Source organism: Acomys russatus, chromosome 10 (assembly GCF_903995435.1).
Source record: "Acomys russatus chromosome 10, mAcoRus1.1, whole genome shotgun sequence".
Classification (NCBI taxonomy): domain Eukaryota; kingdom Metazoa; phylum Chordata; class Mammalia; order Rodentia; family Muridae; genus Acomys; species Acomys russatus.
The window spans coordinates 3,558,542-3,582,334 of NC_067146.1; the positions used below are offsets into that span (position 1 = coordinate 3,558,542).

A 23,793-nucleotide genomic window follows, 5' to 3' on the forward strand; every position below is an offset into this window, starting at 1 on the left:
GCCCCAGGCCAAAGCTATGAATTTGCTATTTTCTAGGGGACACTTGTATCATAGTAGAAAATCCCTCGTTCTGTGGATGCATTAAGCCTGGCCATATAACCTCCCATCATACCCCTGTCCTCTGGGTAAGTGACTGCTCCAGACAGCCCAGGCTCCCCTCCTTTTCTTATTCTGAAGGTTCTAGCTGTCACCTGGTAGATGTGTGATGTCCTACAGGAGCCCATGAGAGCACAGTTGTCTGACCGTGGGGACCGCCTTGTGTACCCTCTTCAGCCTATGTCCACTCTCTCAGTGGTGACCCTTGTCTGACTTGAGTCAGCTCCTTCCTCCCAGGAAGCAGGAACCCACTGGTTCGACCCAGAGTGCCTTCCTGCTGACTACATGCCAGATCTGCCTCCATTTGGAGGAGGAGGAGGAGGAGGAAGAAGGCACTGCATCCACTCATAGCATCTCTCAGCACCAGTATCTCATAGGCTGGGTGTGTACCAGGTGCTGTTCTGGGATCTGGGTTGGACCAGTGGGCCTGGCAAATGTGGTTTCCTATTCCCATGGGGCTGGCATCCTACTTGGGCTTGAGGCTGGTGCCCCTGCCAGAGAAGTGCACCTTAATAGTGCATAATATACCGATGACAAAATGGTGGCACTCTGAGTCCTAGTGGTGGCATTCTGCATCTAGAAGTGGGTTGACTTAAGTGGGGCTTTTAAGGATCACGAGTTTTCAAACTCCCACCAGACTGCGCTATTCGGAAACTTGTGTTAAACAGCATTTGTCAAAGGTGTCCGGGGAAGTCAAAATACAAAGTTTCCATTTATTCTTTTACTTCAAAAGCTAATTGTAAGGAACAAAAATCTATTCTTTTGACGTGCACAATAATTAAATAAAAGAGTCACTTGGTTTTGAGTCTAAGTCAAGACCAAGGGGACCCACAGGACACAGAGCTCCATCTGTGGGGCTTTACCTTGCTCGCACTTATTTATAATTCCTGCTTTTTAAATTTTTTTATTTTTAAAATTTTTAAATTTTTATTATTACTGTGAACTGACTCTCCCATCTTATATGCTTAGGAAAGCCCGGATCCCTAGAGCCCCAGATATTGTATATAAAACACTCTTAAGTAGCCACAGGAAAGGCACACATCCAGGCTGGTTGGTGTGGAGTGGCCCTGGAGAGCTGTTTCTTCACAGGCCACTTCTCCCTGTGCTCTGCAGGGACACAACAGGAGTGGGGTAGGGTGCTGAACATCCGGACAGCAAAAGTGCTACATTTGCTGAGGCCGGACTGCTCAGAAAAGCTGCTCCTAAACCCTTCCTGCTCTTCAACCTGCCAGTCTTGCCTTCCTCACTGTATCCAGTTTTACGGTCTCTGGATGGCTGAGACCTCTAGTGGGCAGTGAGCTAGGGGGCAAGGCAGGGCAGATTCTGGGTCTCTCTGGATCTGGGGAACAGAGCTAGAACAAGAATGAAGGGAGAAAAAAAAGAAAGAAAGAAAGAAAGAAGGAGAGAGGGTGGTGCTGTGGGCACTGGAGGAGACGGGAAAGGAGATGGCAGCGGGCTGGAAGGGAGGGGCGGGGGAGGCACATGGCCAGGGGTGCAGCCGCCACTGTGAAGGTCACAGTCAAGGTGGGTCAGTTTTCTTGGGGCTCGTTGTGGGGGTAGGCATGGGGCATGTGTAGTGAATATGAAGGATTTTGGAGCCCTGGATAGTTACAGAGAGGCTGTGGCCATTCACAGCCCAGATTGGGCCTGAAAGGTACCATCTGCCCTTCCCTTCTGTTTGTGCAAAAGCCATGGGGGTAGTTCCTCTAGCGCCTTGTCCAGGTTTCCTGGCCACTCTGCTCTGGGGCCACAGATCACAATTTCTAAGAGATCTCCAGACACACTTCTAGAGAGGCCCCTCTTCACACGTGTGAAGACTCCCCGCCAGCATTCATTGTTAGGGTGCTGCTACTCCTGTGAGTCAGAAACTTCCAGAAAGGACAGGAAAGTAGGCAAATTGAGGTTCACTTCTGAGAACCCCCTCATGGAGATGACCTTTCCTCAAGTGGCACTAGAGAAATGGTCAAGGAGAAGTTCCCTTTGTCAACGACACTTTGGGCAGGTGACCAAGACTACTTACTGGGTACATGGATTAATTCCTAGGAGAGCTTCAGGCCAGACAGAGCTCCTGCCTGAGGGGAATAGCATAGTGGGTACATGTTGGATGGGCGAGGTCTCCAGTTTCTACAAGCACCCTGCAACCTGCTTACCATTTTTGTCTTCTTTGAACATGGCTTTAAATCAAATGGAAGCATGCCCTCACTTCCCATCAGAGAACTACTTAAGGAGGCAAGAAGACCGGCCATGTTGTACACACCTTTAATCCCAGCACTCAGGAGGCAGAGGTAGGTAGATCGCTTTGAGTTCAAGAGCCAGCCTGGTCTACAAAGTAAGCCCAGGACAGCCAAGACTACACAGAGAAACCTTGACTCAAAAAACTGGAAAAGGAAAAAAAAAAAAAAAAAGAAAAAAAAAAGGGGGGGCAGGACGATTAGAGGATAAATTTAGCACTAATGGACTTCCAAGATGTTTTAGGATGGAGTGAGTCCCAAAACACTTTATCTCCCATCCATAAAGTGGCTGGCATCTCATTGGAATAATCTAGAAACCATTAAAATTTATTCATGAAAGGCAAGCCACTGCAGAACTTCCAGGCTTTCGTCATTATCATTAGAAATAAGTACACACTGACTCCGTGCATGTCGCAACAGGAGCAGGGTTTATGGTTGAAGGGCCTGGCTCTCAGCATGTGAGGTGCTGACAGACAACCTCAGAATATACAGTCCCCTTGGAAACTGTAAGGAATGCAGATGCTCAGGCCCCACCCCAGATCAGCCCAACAGGAACCTGCAGTTTAGCTCCATAGTTCCTGTGTATGTTAAATTTGTGTGTGTTTGTTTAGTGTGTGTGTGTGTGTGTGTGTGTGTGTGTGTGTGTGTGTGTGTGTGTGTTTAGAGGCCAGAAGTTGACATTTGTGCCATCCTCTGTTTCTCTCTATTTTCTTTTCTTTCTTGGCTAGCTTCGAACTTACTGGGTAGACCAGGTTAGTCTTTAACTCACAGGGATCTGCCTGTCTCTGCCTCCTGAGTGCACCACACCATGCCAGCTCTCTTATTTTTTGAGACAAGGTCTCTCATTGAACCTAGAGCTAAGCAACTGGCAAGACTAGCCAGCCAGCAGGTCCTGGGAGTCTCCTGTCTTTGCCTCCCCAGTGCTAGGGTTATAGACATATACTACCCTGCCTGCCTTCTTACATGAGTGCTGGGGATTTGAACTCAGGCCCTCATGTTTGCTTGACAGGTACCATAGTCCGGGCCTGCTTCGCATTGCTCCCACCTTGGTTCTTGTTTTTATGCTTGGGTATTAGGGTATTTTACTTCTCCTACTTTCCACCTTGTGTTCAGATGTATTGTGAAGTCTAAAGGAAAGGGCGGGAGTTCTGAAGAGCACGGGGACTGTTGGCTTGGTACTGAGTGATGGGGAGCACCCAGTCTCATTCAGAATTCTAGGAGACTTGGGCATGGGGAAGAACCCCTGCTGACCGAGAGCCCGCCTCCCAGTTTTAGCTCCATCCTACTTCCTGTGTGACCCGTGAGCCTAGCCAGGAGATTCGCCCCCCCCCCCCATAGTGAGCTCAAATTTATGGTAAGCTATCCAAATAGTTTTCAATCCAATGCTCCCCCATGACAAAAGGACACATGTATTTATGAAATAGCTGCTTGTAGCTAACAACTATTTTATTTTTGTAATCATGGGATATGTTTGGCTTTTTGAGATCCTCTGGCTGCTTCAAGGAGCAAATCCCCAACCTTGCTCACATTAAGCAGCATGCGCTAATCAGCTGGGGGACAAAAAAAAACACCCAGCATGGAATGTGCTTTGATCTTTAAGAGAAATAGAAGGAAGAAGATGGGTTTTAATTAGATCTTTATAATGTGACAAAGAGGCTGTTGGAGAGCACCAGGGAGTTGATTGTCCTTCTAAGTCACGGCTGTATTCCAACTACCCTTAGCAGAGGCCATATGTCAGCATCGTCCAGTTTGTGATAAATTTATAACTGGGTTCTGCAGAGCAGATTTATATCAACAATTAAACAGAAGGAAAATGGCTCATAAATTTTGGCTGGCACAGTCCAGTACCAAAGAGGAGGAAGGAGAATAGTTTAGCCAGATCAAAAGTCAATAATTTCCACAGGAAGTGCTAAAGCTAGAGCAAACACAGTTGCGAAGGAAAGAATTGTATTTTCTCTCTCTCATCCTTTAAAATTTATATATTGGTGCATACAGTGGCACATCCTCACGACAGAGTCTCCTAAGTGGTGCAAATGGCCTAAGCCTCCCCATCCCACTAGCTTAATGAATGTACCCTGCTCTTCCATCTGACCAAGACCAATGGGGAAAGATGAGGTCTCCAAAAAGCCCAGTGATTGGAGAAGAGCAAAACTGTGGTGGCCCAAATATTCAGCTACCAGAATTTACGTCTTGGATTTAGGTCCCTTATTTTATATGTCAATGCTATTGGAAGGTAGAGCCTTTGAGAAATTAGGCTTAGATGAGGTCATAAGGGCAGTGACCCTAAAATAGTGTGAGTGGATTTACGACAGAAGAGACAGAAGGGCTAGGAAGTGGCTCATTTGACATGCCATCCCAGTGTGAAGATCTGGGGGTGGACGCTTGGCATTCATGTAAAAGCTGGGGTCCGTGTTGTGTAGTTGTCAGCCCAGAGTGGGGAGGCGGAGATGGGTGGGTCCCCAGGAATTACTGGCCACAGTTTAGCTGAATTGACCTCTAAGTTTAATAGTTTAATGAAAGACTCTGTATCAAAAATAAAGTTGAGAGTGACTTTTGGCCTCCATAGGGGTGTGTGTGTGTGTGTGTGTGTGTGTGTGTGTGTGTGTGTGTGTGTGTGTGTGTGTGTACATACATGCAGACAAACATACACCAAAACAAAAGGAAAGGAGCAAGTTGGCATACTTGCTGTCTCATCAGGTGACATGTCATGAAGGAGCAAGAAAGCCCTTGCTACCTGACCAGCAGACTGGAACCCAGCTTCCAGAATGATAGTTAAATGGATCTCTCCTCTCCTCTCCTCTCCTCTCTTCTCCTCTCCTCTCCTCTCCTCCTCTCCCTCCTCTCCTCTCCTCTCCTCTCCTCTCCTCTCCTCTCCTCTCCCCTCCCCTCCCCTCCCCTCTCCTCCCCTCTCCTCTCCTCCTCCCCTCCTCTCCTCCTCCCCTCTCTCTCCCTTCATCCCCCCTTCCCCCTTCCTCCCTCCCCCCTCCCATCTTCTCTTGTAGCAACAGACTAAGAGAGGCTAGACAAAATTCCCAAGACATTGGAAGAAAATATGTATGGTCTAGAAAGCAGCCCGGAGACATGGACTGTCAGGATGATTACCACTGCTGTACTAGAATGGAAACCCACCCCCTGAAAAGAGAAAGGCAGCCAAAGTCAAGTGGGCTACAGTAGACAGCAAGAGATGAACATTGCTAGGCTGAAGGTAAGGGCTAAAAAACATGTAGTGATTCCCCAGCATTGGAAGAAGTGGGGGCGGGTGGGTGGGGGGATGTGTGAAGTTGTTTTTGCTAAAAGGGAAACTTTTGAACTCTTGACTTTCATGGCTGATGTATCACTTCCTGATTGGTGCTGGCTGCCCTATGGCAACCTGCTAGCTTGGGCTTCCTTGTGAGCCACAGGAAGCATCAAGTATCCCTTTGGAAGGCACAGGAAGCAGCCACGTCGTTTATAAGATACACAGGAGCCAGGCATCCTGGGCACTGTTGGATTCACAGTCCCAGTTCCACAAAGCTGGTCCAAAAAATTCTGAGGGAAGGAAAACATGGCCTCTTAAAAGGGAATTAAAAACTAGGAACTTCTATTTTGGGGACCATGGATTCTATGCCCAAAGCTAGACAAGCTGTTTTTGGCTACCTAGAAGTCATTTACCCCACTTCCAGTAACAGGTCTTAAGGGACCTACCTGTCTACCCACGGAAGTATAGGAGAAAGGGTGAGGCCACCTTATGTAAAGGTGGAGGGTGGCCAAGTACCTCAGGCCTAAGACAATCAGGATCTTGTGTCCTTGTTGCAAGGGGCAGGTTCAGGGATCTACCCCTGAGAAGAAGGGAGCTATTTGTGTGAGACTTTCAGAAAGAGCCATTCCTCTCCACGATGGAGTTAAACCCGCTTTCTGCTGCTCCTTTCTTCCTAATACAGAGGTCAAAGGTAACTTCTGGAAGGGAAGCTCAGTGCCAGAGGGATTTAATGCTAGCTCACTGGGTCAAGAGTCATCAGACCAGAGAAAGGGACCTTACCACCCCACAGTTCCAAGTCAAGGCAAGAGTCTACTGAAACTCTCAGGCAGCGGCTAGGGACATGGCTGCCCCATTTGGTAAGCTGCCTACTATATAAGCAACGAACCTGAACTTGGATCCATAACATCTATACGTAAGCAAGGTGTGGCAGCTTATTTCAGGGGTGTGAGGAGCAAAGCACCCATGAAGTGCTGAGTGGGCATGCTGGCTTACCTATAGTTGCAGCACTCAGAAGGTGGAGATGGGGACTCCTCAGAGCAAGCTGGCTAGACAGACTGGCCATCCAGAAACTCTGGGTTCAACTGAGAGACACAGCCTCAGTGAAAAAGATGGAGGGCAACAGCGGGAGACTCCCAACACCAACCTTGGGCCTTCATATGCATGTGAACATACACATACAAGCCTGCACACCCAACACACACGTGAGGAAAACCGGAAGAGGACGTTTAAAGTAACAGTGGGAGAAAGCACGAAACCGCTTCATGCACCTCATGCAAGTAAATGCACACTGTTCGAAGTCCAAGTGACACAACTATCCGGAAGCAGTCGGGGAGACAGAGTGACAGGTGTGCCCAGAGCTACTGAAGCCAAGAGACAGCAGTAGCACCTGGGCACAGGGTTGGAGTGCTGACGTCAATCATTCCTGATGGAAACCCACCTCTGGAGCTCGCCGTGCTCTGGAGTCTACCTGGGCGAATTGTTGTTGCTTACATTTATTTATTTTGTGTGGAGAGGGGGAGGTGCCACTGCTAGTGTAGGGGGCCTAGGTGATAGCGCATTCTACAGTATGGGTTGGTGGAGGACTGAGCTTGCCAGTTGTTGTTCTAACAGCCGAACCTTCTCGCCTGCATATTGGGTGACATTTTCTACCACTGCCCATAGCAGTCCCATGTGACACAGATTTTTTTTTTTTTAATCACAGAGGAAGGTAATAGTTCTCACCACATCCTCAAAGGGCATTACTGAAGGAGAGATGGTGGGGAGAGGGAACCAGAGCCAGGATCCAGCCCCCCTGCATGATGGATCATCCAAGGAAGCCTGCTCTCTGGAGTAGGCTAGTGCCCTGTGCAGAGGGAGAGCCTGCAGCCACAGAAGCTGGCATTAACTGGCACTCAAGAGCTATTTGTTGAATGGAAACCAGCAGGAAAGTTATAACAAATCATACTTTACATGCAAATTTTCAGGAATATTTTCAGGGAAATACTTAATGTGTGAACAGCTAATCTGCATTTCCATGTCCTGACAGATGGCCCATATTAACAGAGTTCTGAGCATAGTAAAAATAAATAAATAAATAAAAGGAGAAAGCGAAAAATGAAAAGAAGAAAACCTACAAGTGTTCATTGAGCGGGTGTGGCTGCACAGAGCAGTGTGCTCTCTGTGTGTCTTGCTTATTCTTTGAAAGAGCCAACCTGGACACATTCCCACTTGTCACAAACTACCCCAAATACTGTCCAAAGGAAGAAAACGGCCCTCAGGGCTTGCATGGGTGGACTAGAACATTCTCTCTTGGGGGATAGTTCTGGGTCCCAAATTGCCTAATCCCGTATTTTTGAGGTGAACCAAGGATTGACTGCATCAGAACCTCTGGGATTATGATGAAGACTGCAGCCCCCTCCCCCAGTCTGATTTACAGAATCAGAACCTCTATGGTCAGGGGCCCCGGAATCTGCATTCCAGTCATCTTCTCAGAGGCTTGAAAATGTTTATCTGGTACAATCCGTTCGCGTGCCCATGGGGCTGCCCAGTGGAGACACTGGGCCCAGCTCCATGGGAGGTGGCCTTTTGGGGGGAAAAGAAGACCTGGTTCTAGGCTGAGGGGCTGGCAGGTTCAGTTCAGGCCGTGGCAGAGCTGAGGGCGTCTCAGCGGATTTTGTGTGGGAACATTTCTATGCCCTCAGCTTCACACCCAGACCTCATGCAGGCTGTAGCTGGTGCTCCTGGGAGGATCCTAGGGCTTTGCTGCTGTCCAGATAAATACAACAGTCTAGAACTGATTGTGCACACTTTATGTGGCCCTGGCAGGTTTCATTTGGAAGGGATATTGCTTCATTAACTATGGGCATGAATCCCCCTCAGAGTGAAGACGGTGACCCCACCTCTTGAAGCATTTGTACCTTCTCTAAGCCCCTGTCATATGTACACACATAGGTACAGACCCTTCAGAGGCTTCTATGGCCACGTCTTCAGTTGACTTGTGTTTTGGCTTGAGACTAAGGGCTGTGCCTTCCCTCTGCCACCTTCCTCGGTGGTCAGCCTTGGGACTTCAGCATACTCGATCTTGGGGACAGGAGTCAGTTTGCTTAAGGCATATTGGTGACCCCATGCCCTGACCACAAAAATTGGCCCACGGTTGGACAGTGACTTCAGCTTTCTGACCAGAGTGACCTTTGTGACTTTCACTGGGAATTTTCTGTCACAGATCCGATTTGGTGATGAGTTGCGAGGAAGCATGCAGTCCCAGACACTCTTGGCAGGCTTCCCATGGCTTCCCAAGGACAGTGTGGCTAACCATGGGGCTTGGCAGAAGGAAACAGAAAAAACTGAGGCCTGAGGCTTTGCTTTGAGGCTTTGCTAAATATTTTCCTGAAGTCTCATTCACTCTCTAACTGAGCCAGGTTTTGTACCCATAAATATAAATGGTTTGCCTCCGAGTTTTGTTACCCAGTGCTAAATATGTTGTAAATGATTTGCTGGAATGTACCCTATCATTTTTGACCTCCCCCCTTTCTCCCTACTCCTCAACTGGAACCAAATATTAAATAACTACTTATGAAACAGACTGAGACAGGTGGTAGGGTTATCTGGATTCATGGTTTGCTGAGACTCTATGCTTGAAGCATATTGATTAGCAGATTAATGTCAGTCCGGAGGAAACCCTGTCTGTCCTGTTCAACATTTTAATCAATGACTTGGACAAAATGGAAGACATGGTTCGCAAGTCTCAGATGACCCGAGCTGGAGGAAGTGCTAATATGACAGATTCAAGATTCCAAATTATTTTGACTGCATGAAAAAGTAATAAGGAGAAATACAAATTCCTGCACCTAGGCTCAAAAGACAATCTGTATAAGCTGGAGCCTGGGGAGACCCAGCCTGGCGAGCTGGCATCATATCAAAAGAGCTTGAAGTTGACCACACAGGCTCATGTGGAGTCAGCTAGTGGCGGTTATTCAGGTTTCAACTGTTTATAAAGAAACTTGGAGAAGAAAAGCTAACTTTGCCTCCACTTCCCCAATAGGACAAAAAGTAGAGTTTTCTAGGAAGTAGTTTCTGGTTATATAGTTAACCCTAATGTTTCCAATAACAGAATTAGCTGTTGACTACTGATATAAGAATGTAACAGACAAGATTCCATTGTGGGGTATTTTTGTTTTTGTTTTGTTTTTTGAGATAGGGTCTCTCTGTTTTAGCCTTGGCTGTCCTAGACTCCCTATGTAGACCAGGCTGGCCTCGAACTCACAGCGATCCACCTGCCTCTGCCTCCCGAGTGCTGGGATTAAAGGTGTACGCCACCACGCCAGGCCCCATTGTGGGTATTTTCTTATTTAAAGTACCGACTTTTATAGTGATTTGAGGCAGTGCACACAAAAGCATCCAGAGAAGACCACGAGGCGAGAGAGAGCAGCGCAGCTCAAGGAAGGCTGCCTCGGTCTACTACAGAGGGAATTCATCTCCAGGAAGTCCCCAGAATCCATTTGTCCCAAAAGCTCCCAAGGCCGTTTTCTACATTCTTGTTCATGTGGTCGGGTCTCCTCTGCTCCCTCCTTCCCGCTTCACCTGGTATCCTGTGTCCACGCCTGCCTTCGGACTCAGCACCCTTTGCAGACTCCTTTCTCCTGTCTTCCTCAGGGAGGCTGCCCCACAGTCAGAACATATGATAGCCAGACTCCTCCTCTATGGCTGCCCTTTGACCCCAATTCCTCCCAAGGCCTCTGCCAGTTTCACAGGCTCTTTATTTTCCTGTCATTCTGAACACCCCATTTTACCTGCTAGCCCGGGGAGGTGGAGAAGATGGGTGTGACCGTATTTTATCTTACACACTAAGAGCGTGAGTTTAGCAAGTTATTAAGTAGACATTTCGCCAAATCCACTGTCACGTGGATGCACACGGATGTCAGGACCCCTCCGTACTCACGTGCTTCTCCATGAAGAGGCCCACCTCTTTCAGAAGCCTCTCCTGGCAGTCAGGGTGGATGGCCAGCAGGTACGTGATGAAGGAGAGTGTGTTAGTTATGATCTCATGGCCAGCAATGAGGAAGAGGAAGGTCTGGCCCACAATTTCATCCACAGTTAAAGGCTTTGACATGGCCGTGCGGCAGCTCCTTTGGGTTGTGCACTCGGATGAGAACAGGGCTTCTGTGACCATGTCAAAGCTTTCCACACCCACCGAGCTCATGGAGTGCTGGGCGTCCAGCACCATCTGCAGGAAATCTTTCCGTCTCTGAGAACAAGACAGGAAAAAGCACATGAGAGCCACAGAATGAGACTGGCTAGTGGACAAGGGAGGATGCTCCTGGGTGGAACCTCTGAAGAGCTCAGTAGGAGCAGGTCCCTGTCACTGGGTTATCTGAGATGGTGAGAGCCTAGGGGAAGCCTGAATGGCCCTCAGGTCAGCAGTGAGGGGCAGACTGATACTCCAGTGAAAAGACGAGGCTGTTCTCTTTTTTGCTACTGTATAGACTTATGAAGTAACGGTGGGGCAATTTAATACATGCAGTGTGTAATGGGGGGACCAGAGTCTTTTTGTATCTGTTGTGTGTGTGTGTGTGTGTGTGTGGAACCTCCATATGCTCTGTGTGTAGTTGTTTACAGAATCATCACGCCTAGCTATGACTCTAAGTCACCCTGCTGAGCTGGAGAACACCCATCATGGTTTGGGTACCCAGCCACCCCCTTTCCCTCTCCTCCCCAGCCTCCAGTGACCACCACTCTCTGTTTCTGAGATCAGACTTTCAGTTTCTACATACCCCAGCAAGCACGCTGTATTTGTCTTTCTGTTCCTGGCTTATCGCACTTAACATAATGCTCTCCAGTTTCTATCCATGAAGCTGAAAATCAACATATCTCATTCTCTTATGGGGTCAAATAATATTCTATTGTGTTTATGTACCATCCTTGTTAGTATTCTGCTTCAGTCTGCCTACCTGTGATGTCATCACCTACCTGTCACGGGGGCATGGCCTTGCCAAGGGCCATATAAAAGGACAGACCCTCCTTGTGGTCTCTCTCTCTCCTCTTTCTCTCTCTTCTCTCTCTCTCCCTTTCCCTCTCCCTCCCTCTCTCTCTCTCTCTCTGGGGTACCCCTCCCTCTTTTCCTTCTCCCTCCATGCTCGTTTGATAAACTCCTCTACAACATATCTGGCATCTGGTACCTTCTTATTGCCTTCTACCTTATAGCTTACTGCCTTAATTATTAAATCATAACAATTTTCCCTTCATGTATTCTGGATGAAGGCATTCCATCTAGGCTGATCCCTGTCCCCATCCCATCAAATAAATAATGATGATGATGATGATGATGATGATGATGATGATGTTAAAATAAAGCAAGTTTTAGAGCAGTGGATACAAGTGGGATCTCATTCTTTAAGAGCATTAAGTGTATAATCCTAAGAACTGTCTGCATCTATTCATGTGTAGTAAACATTGGTCACACCTGTATTCAGCAGATCCCTAGAGCCACCTGAGGGGGTCGGGAAACCAAGGTCTTTTAGTTCTGACTAATGGTTTCTTTCCTTCCTTCCTTCCTTCCTTCCTTCCTTTCTCTTTTTTTTAAATTTGGTTTGGTTTTTTTCCAGACAGAGTTTCTCTGTGTAGCCTTGGCTGTCCTGGACTTATTTTGTAGACCAGGCTGGCCTCGAACTCACAGCAATCCATCTACCTCTGCCTCCCGAGTGCTGGAATTAAAGGGGTGCGCCACCACCGCCCAGCTTGACTAATGGTTTCTATGTGTTTGTTCTATTGGCTGAATTCCCTATGAGAAACCATGTGATCGACGTAAATCAGAGCACACGTCTCCTGTTTCCTCTGTAAGGACATAGTGGGAGGTGGCTATATGTTTTCTCATGCAGCAGCAGACGTCAACAGGATGGAATGGGGGCATGTGATATGGGGGTTGAGTGAAGCTTGTCATCAAAGCCGCCAGGCCTGACAGCCTCTTTCCTAGGGAGTTCCTTTTCTCTCTCCAGCAATCCCTTTGAGTGGTTAAAGCCTTCTTATCAGTTCCTCTCCCTTCCCTATCAGGAATTTGCATACCCTGACCACCACTAATTCCGACTATAGGCAGTTACCCACTGCTCGGGCATTCACAGAGTCTGTTCCCTGCACATCCTTTCTTTGAAATGCCCTGTAATGCGATGAATGGCAACCGGGATGTTGCTCTTTTCTGAAGTTTATAGGATTAAAACAGCAAGAGGAGAGTATCAGAACCTCCGACAGGAAAATATTATAATTTCAAAATACTTTCTTAGTCCTGGTGTTTTCTCAATTCATTGGCTTCTGAATTCCTGTCGCATGAATAGTCTATGTCCCCCTCACATCAGCGTGTAATTCCATCTTTTAAGTGTGTTGGCATTTCATGTGTGGCTACTTTTTCTGCTACACAAGATGAAAAGCAATCCCAGGGTGCAACCCTCCCCTTCCCTGACCTGTGCCAAGCACTGCACTGGGTGCATATTAAACACATAATAGACTCTTCTACAAAACAGAATGTAAAGCAATAGGTGCCCTTGGGGATGGGCACACTGGCTTTGATTTCAACTGTTCAACTGTTGTTTGGAACCGGAAGCCTTTGCGGATGAACAGGTTAGTGGCCACCAAAGATGTCTGCTGGGACAGGGGTAGCAAGACTCACATACACTGAGGCTGAGGAGGCAAGGCCTCCATCCCCCACCAGCCTGCCCGCTGCTTACTGAAGCCTAGGCTTCCTCACTGGGCTATCCAAATGCTATTGGTCAACTGCTACTGGTCAGCCTCTGGGTGGCTGTTGTGGTTCTACTGCTGACATGTCACATGGGCAGAAGAAGATGGCCCAGGGGAAAAGCGAGCATCTCTCCCCGGGTACCCGGATGTGATCGGAGAAGCAAAGTGCACTCTTAGGCTGCATGGCACAGTCGAGTGCCAGAGGCCTGGCTGTGGCTTTTCTTGGGTGTAGTGCGGGTGATGACAAGACAGCTCACAGCCATATCCACACCATGGAGAAACAGCGTGGTAGCTGGCATTCTTTCCTTTTATCCCAGCCAAAGCCAGACTGCTAAAAGGGCTGGTGAAGTCTTGCAGAAATCTATCTTAACTGCCAGCTAATGAGGCCACGGCAAAGGGCCTCTCTCTAGGGTCAGAAGCTAGGGAGGAACATTAGTGCAGATGGGATTCTTTGGTGCACAGAGCATCATGAAGGCCATGTGAAACTGGCCATTTAGGATGGAAACAGGGCTGGTTTATGGTTATATCCAAGAAAAATACATGCCCTGATAGATGTAGGTGTCTAATCCACCCACCGGCTCAAGCTTAGAAAAATATTTACCTTTTAACATCTGTGCGGCATTTTCACTGTGTAAACACACATCTGTTTGATGGAATGTATACAGAGTTCAGATGGGTTCTAAGTGAGTTTTCTTAGTAACTGTATAGCTCTGTCTTGACACAGGCAACCCTGGATTTGTGGTTGGGAGGTTTTTCTCAGATCAACTCATTGTTTGAAACAAATAGCTGTAAAGTTTATAGAAGGAAAAGCTTGAGGCAATCCCAGTAATTGGCTCTTTAATAACCTTTCCCCTCTAAGTCACTCAGTGCAACAGTTTTTGAATTTTCAGCCTCGTTCTACAGCCAGTGGATTTCTGGCTAGGGCCCATGTGTGTGTGTGTGTGTGTGTGTGTGTGTGTGAGAGAGAGAGAGAGAGAGAGAGAGAGAGAGAGAGAGAGAGAGAGAGAGAGAGAGAGAGAGAGAGAGAGAGAGAGAGAGAGAGAGAGAGAGAGAGAGAGAGAGAGAGAGAGAGAGAGAGACGAAACTCTCACAGGGCAGCCCTTTGCAGCAGTGGTGAGGTTTAAAAATAGTTCTTTATCCCTTGTCCTGTCTTTTCTGGCTTCAGAGTGGGGTCAGGTATACCAGTTGGCTTATTTCCCCTACCTCTAAAGGCATTCAAGTGGAGCTGATGGCGGTGTGGGCCAAGGGGTTGAGAGCTTGTATATACTTCCCCACACCTTCCCTATCCACATGCAGTTGCTACATAGTCCCCAGGGGATGCAGCTGAATAGGACAGGCTGCTGCCCAAGGCTGCTAAGTGCATCAAGCAACTAATTGATTTGGATTTCATTTCTAGGCCAATGCCTTAACCATCAGGCCTTGTGAATCCCTCTGAGCCACTGTCTTTGAGAAAACCCTTTTAAAGCTCCATCTTGCTCAAGGCAGTTAAGGGAAACCCCTTTTAGTTCCCCTTTCCCTTTTTTTCTTTCAATTTAGTGACTGTCTTTAATGCAACGAGACCCTAACAAACAGCTTTAATGTGGGCAGGAGTATCTCTGGTGCCGAAAGATTGTTTCTCACACTGAAAATTGCATTCTACTCAGAGTCAAGTTCAACCAATATCTACTTATCCCTACTATGTGCCAAGCAAAGTGTAAGTCTGTAAGGGAATAGGGAAACACAGAAGCGTGCTGAAGAGAGCAGGGAGCCTCAATCACAACTTTTTCTAGCAAGCGCCTCTGTGTTGAAAGGGACTATATGGAATTGATTGACAGTTGCCCAAAAGTTTCACTACTGTTTATGTTAGTCATGCTATGAACCCTCATCTTGCTGTTTTTTCAGCGGCAGAGACTATGCTCATACAAATTGCATAAGGCACTTACTTAGAAAGCTTTGGGGGGTGGGGCCACTGCAACCTGTGCTTGGGGATAATAGCTAGATGGTGTGAGACAGCTCAGGGGTTGGCGTTTGCTCTACAGGTCACATCCGGGATAGGCACATGGGTGGGGACTCTACTATCCTTCCCTCCTTCCCTTCCTACTGCTTTTGACTGGCCCTGGGAAGCTCTGAATGGGAGACTAGTGAAGGGCAGAACCCCTGTGATGTGGGCAGTTGGGAAGGTGAAGACAAGAAAGCGAGTGATGCCAAATTAGGTTCCATTCTGTTTCCAGGCTGTGTCCTATTAAAATAGTTACCTCTTCTGCGGCTTGCTGGGCCCGTAAGGCAATCGCATTCCTAATGAGTTTGTTAAAAAAGCCATTCAGTTCATCTCGGTTCTTATTGGGCAGAATCCGGGCCAATGGGACCATTATGGATGGAAATGATACTTGAAAGAGAAAAACAAAAGTGGCAGTGAGTGGGGAGTGATAACAAACCTGGGCTGTTAGACTCCTGTGACTAAGTGCCAGCCTTGAATCAGAGTCACCTGGGAGGCCCGTCTTCCCTGTGGACTCAGTGTTTCTCAGAGCAGTGTTTGGGCTGACTCTAGCTCTGCTCTCTAACCCGATCCCTGCACATAGTAGGCTTTAAATGCCTGCACAATAAAGTGGGTCCTTAGACTCACCTGGCCTTACAAGCCCAGTTTCACACTTAGAAAATCTTATCTCCACTCTTAAAAAGGGGAGTGTCTTTGAATAGGTGTGTGCTAAGCCTCAGCAAGGGCAGAGAAGCCCATCGACTCTATTGACTTTCTGGTCATTTGTATTTGTCTTTCTCTGGATAAATGTCCCTACTGCAGCCACCTGAATTGTCCCTAAGACATGCTATTGCAGCTGCTGACAAGGACACTGGCTCCATCCACTGTAGATACTCTGCTGCCATGCAACATGCAGCCTGGGTCTGTAGGACAAGGCTCCTGGACCAGGCCATTAATATTTCCCTAAGAAAGGTGCTAGGCCCAGGGAAGGGGCCTTGCCACAGGAGCATGTGACTCTCCTCAGAGTCTCGCCTGCCAAGCTGCACACAACCCTTTGTGTTGGATTGGGCTGAAGACAGTAGATCCCAGTGCTCACACAACTCAAGCCTGTTTAAAATCAGAGAGTGGGGGCCTTGGTGATGGAGTTCCCTGCCTGTCAATGGTTGAAGGTGCATAGGAGGGGCAGCCTTAGCCTCGGCAGATCTCCTGGACACAAAGAAAGAGGCCGGAGGACCGCACACAAATGACTACAGGTTTCAGGGTGATGACAATGCAGGTGTCAGGGCTTCCTGCTGAAACTGGCTCAGAAATGAGAAGAAAAGTTGGCAAACAGTCTGTAGTTCCCACCCTCAGGAGGGTGAGGCAAGAGGCTTGCTAATTGGAGAGCAGACAAAGTTTTATAAACAAGACCCTGTCTCAAAAAATGAAGAGAAGAGGAGGAAAAGAGGAAAGATGAGGAGGAAGATGAAGAGAGGGAGGAGGAAGAAAAGGAAGGAAGAGGAGGAGGAGGAAAAAGAAGATGAAGAGGAAGAAGAAGAGGAAGAAGAGGAAGAGGAGGGGGGAAGGAGGAGGAGGAAGAAGAAGGAGAAGAAGAAGAAGAAGAAGAAGAAGAAGAAGAAGAAGAAGAAGAAGAAGAAGAAGAAAAAGGAGAAGAAAGAAAGAGAAGAAGAAGAAGAAGAAGAAGAAGAAGAAGAAGAAGAAGAAGAAGAAGAAGAAGAAGAAGAAGAAGAAGAAATAAGAATTAAACTGGCCAAGAAGTGACTAGACTGTGCCAGCATGGCAGAGAGGTGGGGAAGACTCATCAATGCATAACAGTGACGAGCTGGCGTTTCCATAAAAGCAAGGCAATACTGGAACTGTCCAGAAGGCAAAGACTCACTTGTAAAATCAATGGACTAGTCCCGTTAGTGGTAAGCCTCCTTCCTTCCAGTCACCCCATCTGGTGACTTCTAGTTTAGGAGTTGTGGTACAGAAGTCCTTGGAAGAGGATTTTGAGTGATGGGACAAAAGCAAACACCCAAGCCTAGGAAACGAGAGACGTTGGGTTCTAGTTTTAACTTTGCCTTTCTGTGCATCAGTTTTCTGACCTGGGTGAGACAGAGGCCACGCTTACCTGTATGAGTGATAAGTCAGCCCAGATTGTGGCGAGATAATTCTGGTGGTTCCAGGAAGACAAAGTCTCTGGCAGGACAAATCTCAGAGACCCCCAAGGGACCTTTCCCAGTGGAAGGGACTCAACCCTGAAAGCTGTCCTATGGGTGTTGGTTTGGTCTCATCACCCTGAGTAGGGGCTGCACTTACAGATTAAAGCCAGGAGAGGCCCGGGGACACGGAAGGCAAAGAAACGCCGGCAGTGTTGCACAAAGGGATCTTCTGGGGCATTCTGTGAGTCCACCTGGATGCCAAAGGCCACGCTGGCCACCATGTCTGTGGTGTAACAGCAGTAACTCCTGTGGAGATAGAAATGCTGGGATTTGGAAGATGCTGGATTGATCTTCCCACAATGCACCCCTCCTGGTCTGCATGGCTGGTCTTAGCACCACAGAGGGGCTTCCTGCAAACCTGATCAAGGCAGTGGAAGAGGAAGCTTCCTGGGTGGGTGGCAACAGCAACTATGATTGAGAACTTGAACAAGGAGCTTACAGAAGAGAAGGTGAGGGCAGGAGATCACCGACTCAGGCCTTAGAACAGAGTTGAACACCAAGGTGGTACATACCGTCCAGGGGAGGGGCGCCTTCCCATGAAGGGAAGCAGGAGCCCCATAGCCTAGGGGCTTTAGACCCCATGTATGCACAGCCCATCTCAGAATCTGATGACTAACTGATAGCTGTCACATTGGCACTAATGAATGAATCTAATTAGCTCATTTTATTAATCCCTCTCCCTTTTCCTTTCAATGATTTGGCAGGCTGTTTCGGGTTGGTTTGGTTTGGTTTGTTTTTTTGAGAGGTATGTAGCCCTGGCTAGCCTCTGCTTTCCTGTGCTGGGTGGGACTAAAGGCATGAGCCACTATAATTGGTGATTTTGCAGTTTTTAAAAGCAAAACAAAAGCAAGAGCTCCTCTCTCTCGAATGGATAGAGATAAATGTCCGGGTGGGCTTACAGGATATACTTAATTTACTACTGAAAATAAACATTGCCTTTTCTAAACAAACATAGGGAAAAGTATCTTCTAATAGTGTCAGAAAATTTATTCTCAAGATTAAGAAGCCCATCCTCCCAGAGGCCACTTTAAACTAGCATTATTCTTTCACAAAATGTCATGTATTTACTGTTCTTGTATACATTTGCATGCTGTGTGTGTGCATATGTGTAAGTGTGTGTATGTGTGTGTGTGTGTGTGTGTGTGTGCGCGTGTTGGGGTCATGGTGTGCATGTGCCACAGTGCACATCACATGTGAAGGTCAGAGGACAACTCTGTGGGAGTCACGTCTTTCCTTCTACCTGAGTACGGTTTTTGAGGGTCAAACTTGAGGCACCAAGCTTCCCAGGCTGGTTTTCGACCCCTGAGAGCCACCTCACCAGTCATCTTAAGGTCTGTTGATTAATTAGGTTACTAATTAATATTCTTCTCTGGTCATGGCACCTATGCTTGTCATTGACACAGATACATTCAGTTCTGTATGAGTTCTACAGCACAAGCTTATCATTAGAGAACAAATGACATGACTTGATGACTCTGAAATTTTGATGACTTTTTATCAAAACCGTTTCTCTAACTGGCCACAGATTGCCTACTGAAGCAGAAGCTACGCATGGCTATTGTATGTTTGTAATCCCATTCCACAGACTGAAGAGCTATTTGCTTTGCTTTACTAGTGGAGGAGGCCACCTTACCTTCTTCCACCTTCTGTACAATCTGGGAGAGTGGGGATGAGATTTGTCAACAGTTGGGGACATCCTAAATGCTGGCGTTGACTCTGCTGTGACATTATCAGCAGTGATAGCTCTGAATCAGCCATGGCCGATCTACAGCCATCCTGTCCCCAGCCTGCTGCCAGCCACGGGTTAGCCTAACGCGTTTAAAGGTTGCTAGGAGGAAAGTCAGCTAGTCACTTAGGTTGCCAGCTGTATATGCTTAACATCGCCCTCCCACACACCTCTGAACTGTGGCTGCTGTGCACAAATGAGTCACTATTTGTTTATTAATTTATCAGGCTGAACTGAGAGCTGAGTCTAGGACCTTTTAGATGCTGAGCAAGCACTCTGTTCTATTGAACTATATTCCTAGCTTGTTCCCCACTGTATTTATTTACAGTTTTTAGAGGTTAGTCGTTTATTTTATGTAGGTGTTTGCCTGAATGTATGTATGTATACCACCATATGCCTGCAGTGTCCACAGAGGCCAGAAAAGGCATTATATCCCCTGGAACCACAATTACAGACAGATGAGAGCCACCTGACATAAGGAGTTCAGCCCAGGTCTTCTAAAAGAGCAACAAGTATTTTTAACTGCTGAGCCATCTCTCCAGCCCCTTAACTTTTTTTTTTTTTTTTTTTTTTTTTTGAGGCAGGGTTGTGTTAAGTTGCCCTCACTAGTCTTAAACTTACTCTAGCCCAGGCAGGCCTTGAGCTTGTCATCTTCTTTCCTTAGTTTACTAAGTAAGTCAGATAATATGCTTTGATTACATTATCTTTTCTTTTTTTGGTTTTTCAAGACAGGGTTTCTCTGTGTAGCCTTGGTTGTCCTGGACTCACTTTGTAAACCAGGCTAGCCTCGAACTCACAGCGACCCACCTGCCTCTTTCTCCCGAGTGCTGGGATTAAAGGCCTGTGCCACCATGTCTGGCAAATATCTTTTTTAACTTAAAAAAAAAATTTTTTTTTTTTCACACAGGTATCCCAGGCAAGCCTCAAATTCCCCAATGTGGCCAAGATCCACACCAGGTTTCTTGTGGTAATAGGGATTAATCCCAGAGTTTTGCATATGCCAAGCAAACATTTTGGCAACCAAGCTACAGTGTCAGCCTCATGGCTTGACTTTTTTCTTTTCTTCAGACAGGGACTCAACTGTGCAACCCTGGTCGGGAACTCTCTTCAAACTCATAAAGGTCTACCTGCCCGTGTCTTCCAAGTGCTGGGATGAAAGGCATGTGCCGCCACATACCTGGCTGCACAATTTTTCTTGGTGTGAAAGTTTAGGAGCTTTCCCTAAAGTCCCTGCCTTTCTGCCCTGGCATGTCAAGCCCTCACATCCATGGAGGCCAGAGGGTAAGTCTAGTCAGGGACTGACCTCAACAGGCCTGAATCCCTGCATCAAGTTACTTTGTTTCCTAGATTTAGGTGGGTTTCTTCTTGTTACTCAGTCTCTCCATGCTGTCATGAAGGTCTGGCATCTCCAGTTTGCTACTCCCAAGGTAATTGTCCAGCAATTATGTACAGTCACAAGAACCATCCGCTTGGAGCTGTGACTTCTCACCTGTAATGGTACCGCCTTACCTCTGGATGTCGGCTGCCTCCCCGGATGCTGCACAGCGTTTTAAGTGAGCCAGGAGATGTTCACACGCTTGGGTGATGAGAGGTGTCATCTGATAATGGATAGCAGAGGTGTAATTAGGGCATCATGCCTAAATTGGCTGCAGATGATGGACAAGGTTACATGCAGTGCCTTCTGGGAAAACAGACTGGATTTCAAAGGTACTTTTCATGAGGCTAAGAGTAAGGAAGCGTTCACAGTGCCTGTTTTACACAGTGTCTATAAATACCTATTTTAAGATTAACTAAGCTGCCAGTGATAGAAGGACAAAAGAAGAAAGGATCAAAGGTAAATCTGGTGAAATGATTATGAAAGCGATCATTAAGTGTTTAGACAGAATTGTGAGTCAGCGCTCAGCTTCCTGACATGCGGTTTAGCATTAGCGAGCAACTAGACCACACTCCATATGTCCTGGCCCTGGAACTAGCCCAATTCCATGCATGCTTGCTCCAATTAAGCTTTCCCATCTCCCACCAGAACATAGACTCTGGTATCCAGAGGGACTGAGGGTCGTCTATTCCAACTTCTTAATTAAGCCAGAAGTTATCTTGATGGTATTTCTGAGAGAGGCTTTTTCATTTGCGTTTCAGCTGCTTAAGCCTTCCCAGACACAGTAACTCTTGACTTGTACAAGGCAATATTTCACTGTGGAAAAATTCCAATGCCAAGAGAAAGGTCTAAAGAGCAGTGCTGTGCACACTTAGGAGGTGTCAGCTGCCCATCACATTGACTTCCGACAGGATCTCTTGGATGGGTAGAATTCTCTATGTATGGCCTTTAGTCTTCCCTATATATTTGGGAGACCAAACTGGAACTAGCAAAGGGGATCATTTGAACTGGTACACATTCTAGAATAGCGTCATAGCGGAGGCAGCATGCTGCTGCAGGCCCTTCAGAGCTTTTATGGAAATCATACCTTGAAATGGTGCCTGATGTTTAGTTTACACTATGTTTTTTTAAAAAAAATTTATGTATGTATTTATTTATTTATTTATTTTGGTGTTTCGAGACAGGGTTACTCTTTGTAGTCCTGGCTGTCCTGGACTCACTTTGTAGACCAGGCTGACCTCAAACTCACAGTGGTCTGCCTACCTCTGCCTCCCTGAGTGCTGGGATTACAGGCGTGCACCACCATGCCTGGCCACTATTATTGCTCGTAATGTATTTAAATTAGAAGTTTTTCAGATTTATTTTAGTTTATGTGTATGAGTGTTTTGCCTTCATGTGTGTGCACCACATGCCTGCTTGGTCCTGCAGATGTCAGAAGAACACAGCAGATGTCCTAGAACTGTAGTTACAGGTGGTTGTGAGCCATCATGTGGGTGCTAGAACCAAACCCAGGTCCTCGGCAGGACTGTGAACCTCTGACTACCCCTGCCCCAGTTTACTTTTAAGATTACGTTTCTGCGTCCATGCCTTTTGGGTACCCATCAGCAGAGGTCTTGAGGAATCCTGGAGCTGGTGTTACAGATGGTTGTAAGCCGTGAAATATAGGTACTAGTAACTGAAGTTGGGTTCTGTACAAGAGCAATTCGCTGTCTTACCCGCTGGGCCATCTCTCTAGCACCTGTTTTGCATTGTTTTGATGCCAGATTATGAAGTGTCTGGGGTCAGGGGAGGGTTTTGTCTGCTTGTCCAATTAGTTTTTAATCTCTAGAAGCTGCAACAGAGCCTGGTATGTGTAATTATTTGTTGGATGGATGAATGGTTGGATGGAGTTCAATAACTATGCAATATATGCTTTTTTGCTCTTCAAACCATTTTTGGTTTTGGCTTTGGTTTTTTTTTTTTAAACAGGGTGTGTGCCAACCTGCCTGGCTGCTCTTCAAATCTTAAGACAATAGAAAATTATAAAGTCTGAATCTACTTGCCAGAGATATGTTATTGGAGGAGGCAAAACCCAGCTCCCTCTACTACAGTTTGGATCTTAAGTATCTCCTTAGGATAGCATGACTAAGAGGTGGTAAGTTTTTAGGCGGCTGGGCCTACTGGAAGGTCTCTAGCCTATTGGGGATGTTTCTAGAAGACTATGAACCCCAGTCTTTTACTCCTTCTCTCTCTCACTCCTGGCCTTGAGGTGAATGGTTTTGCTCTGCCATGTGCTCCCATCGTGGGCCGCCACACACCCAAAACAATGGGTCCAACCAACCACACACTAAAGCCTTGAAAACGGTGAACCATACCATATCTGCCTTCCTCTTTCTAAGTGGATGGCTACAAGCTGACTAATAGGTGTTACAACCTCTCTGGCTTTATAGGCTGTACTCCTTTCTCTATTTTTATTGGTCCTCTGGGAGGAAAAAAGAAGTCATTGTCAAATAACAACCCATAGGTAGAACATGGTCCTACCTCAGGCACTATATTGTAAACAGTAAATTAGTCACACTCTGTGCTCTGCACCCTGTAAGCCAGTAGCAAGGTCAGATTTGTATTGGTTTTTGCAGAAGACACACACCAAAAAAAAAAAGCAAGGTTCAGGTCAATGAAAGCCACAAGGTCTTTTCCCAAGAATTATAGCTGCGTGCAATTGATCCTTTAGCCCTTGAAGTGGCTTTCATTGAAAGGGCTTTGCATTTCTTTTTAATTTTTTCCTATATTAAAAAATGATATGTATGGGTGTTTTGCTTACATAGTCTGTGCACCATGGGTGTACAGTGCCTGATGAGGCCATAAGAGGGTATCAGACCCCCTGGGATTGGAATTATAGACAGTTGTGAGCTTCCGTGTGGGTGCTGGGAACCAAACCTGGGTCCTCTGGGAGGGTCCAACTCTCCTGCCCCAGGCCTTGCATTTCTATTGATTTTATTTCCATAAAAAGTTGTCTTCAGCTGTTCTGGGAAGAACAACCCCAGGACTGCCCTGAACAGTGGGACAGTGTGGACAGCTGTTGCGATGCTGGGAGGACACGTGGCTGTGTTGGAGCCCTCCCTGTCACAGCCCCCTTCCAGTTAGCCCCACATGCCCTATGGGGACACACTTATGGCACCAATGCTTCATCACCTGTGGTAGTGTGGGATTCTTGTAGGAGGGTACTAGTCTGAGAAGCCCAGGGGCATTCCTTGAGCTCAAAGTGAAATAGTAGCTAGCCCTTCTG

General features: G+C 47.0%; 1 protein-coding gene across 1 annotated transcript in view; it reads right to left on the minus strand.

Annotated features, from left to right (window-relative positions):
* Tbxas1 (thromboxane A synthase 1) overlaps nt 1-23,793 on the minus strand; it is a 141,219-nt gene that overhangs the window by 38,850 nt on the left and 78,576 nt on the right. The window contains exons 6-9 of the mRNA XM_051152437.1: nt 20,663-20,751; nt 17,525-17,673; nt 15,504-15,634; nt 10,484-10,789 (exon numbers count right to left, since the gene is read on the minus strand). Coding sequence (XP_051008394.1) covers nt 10,484-10,789; nt 15,504-15,634; nt 17,525-17,673; nt 20,663-20,751 — 675 coding nt within the window. The remainder of the gene's footprint in view (nt 1-10,483; nt 10,790-15,503; nt 15,635-17,524; nt 17,674-20,662; nt 20,752-23,793) is intronic.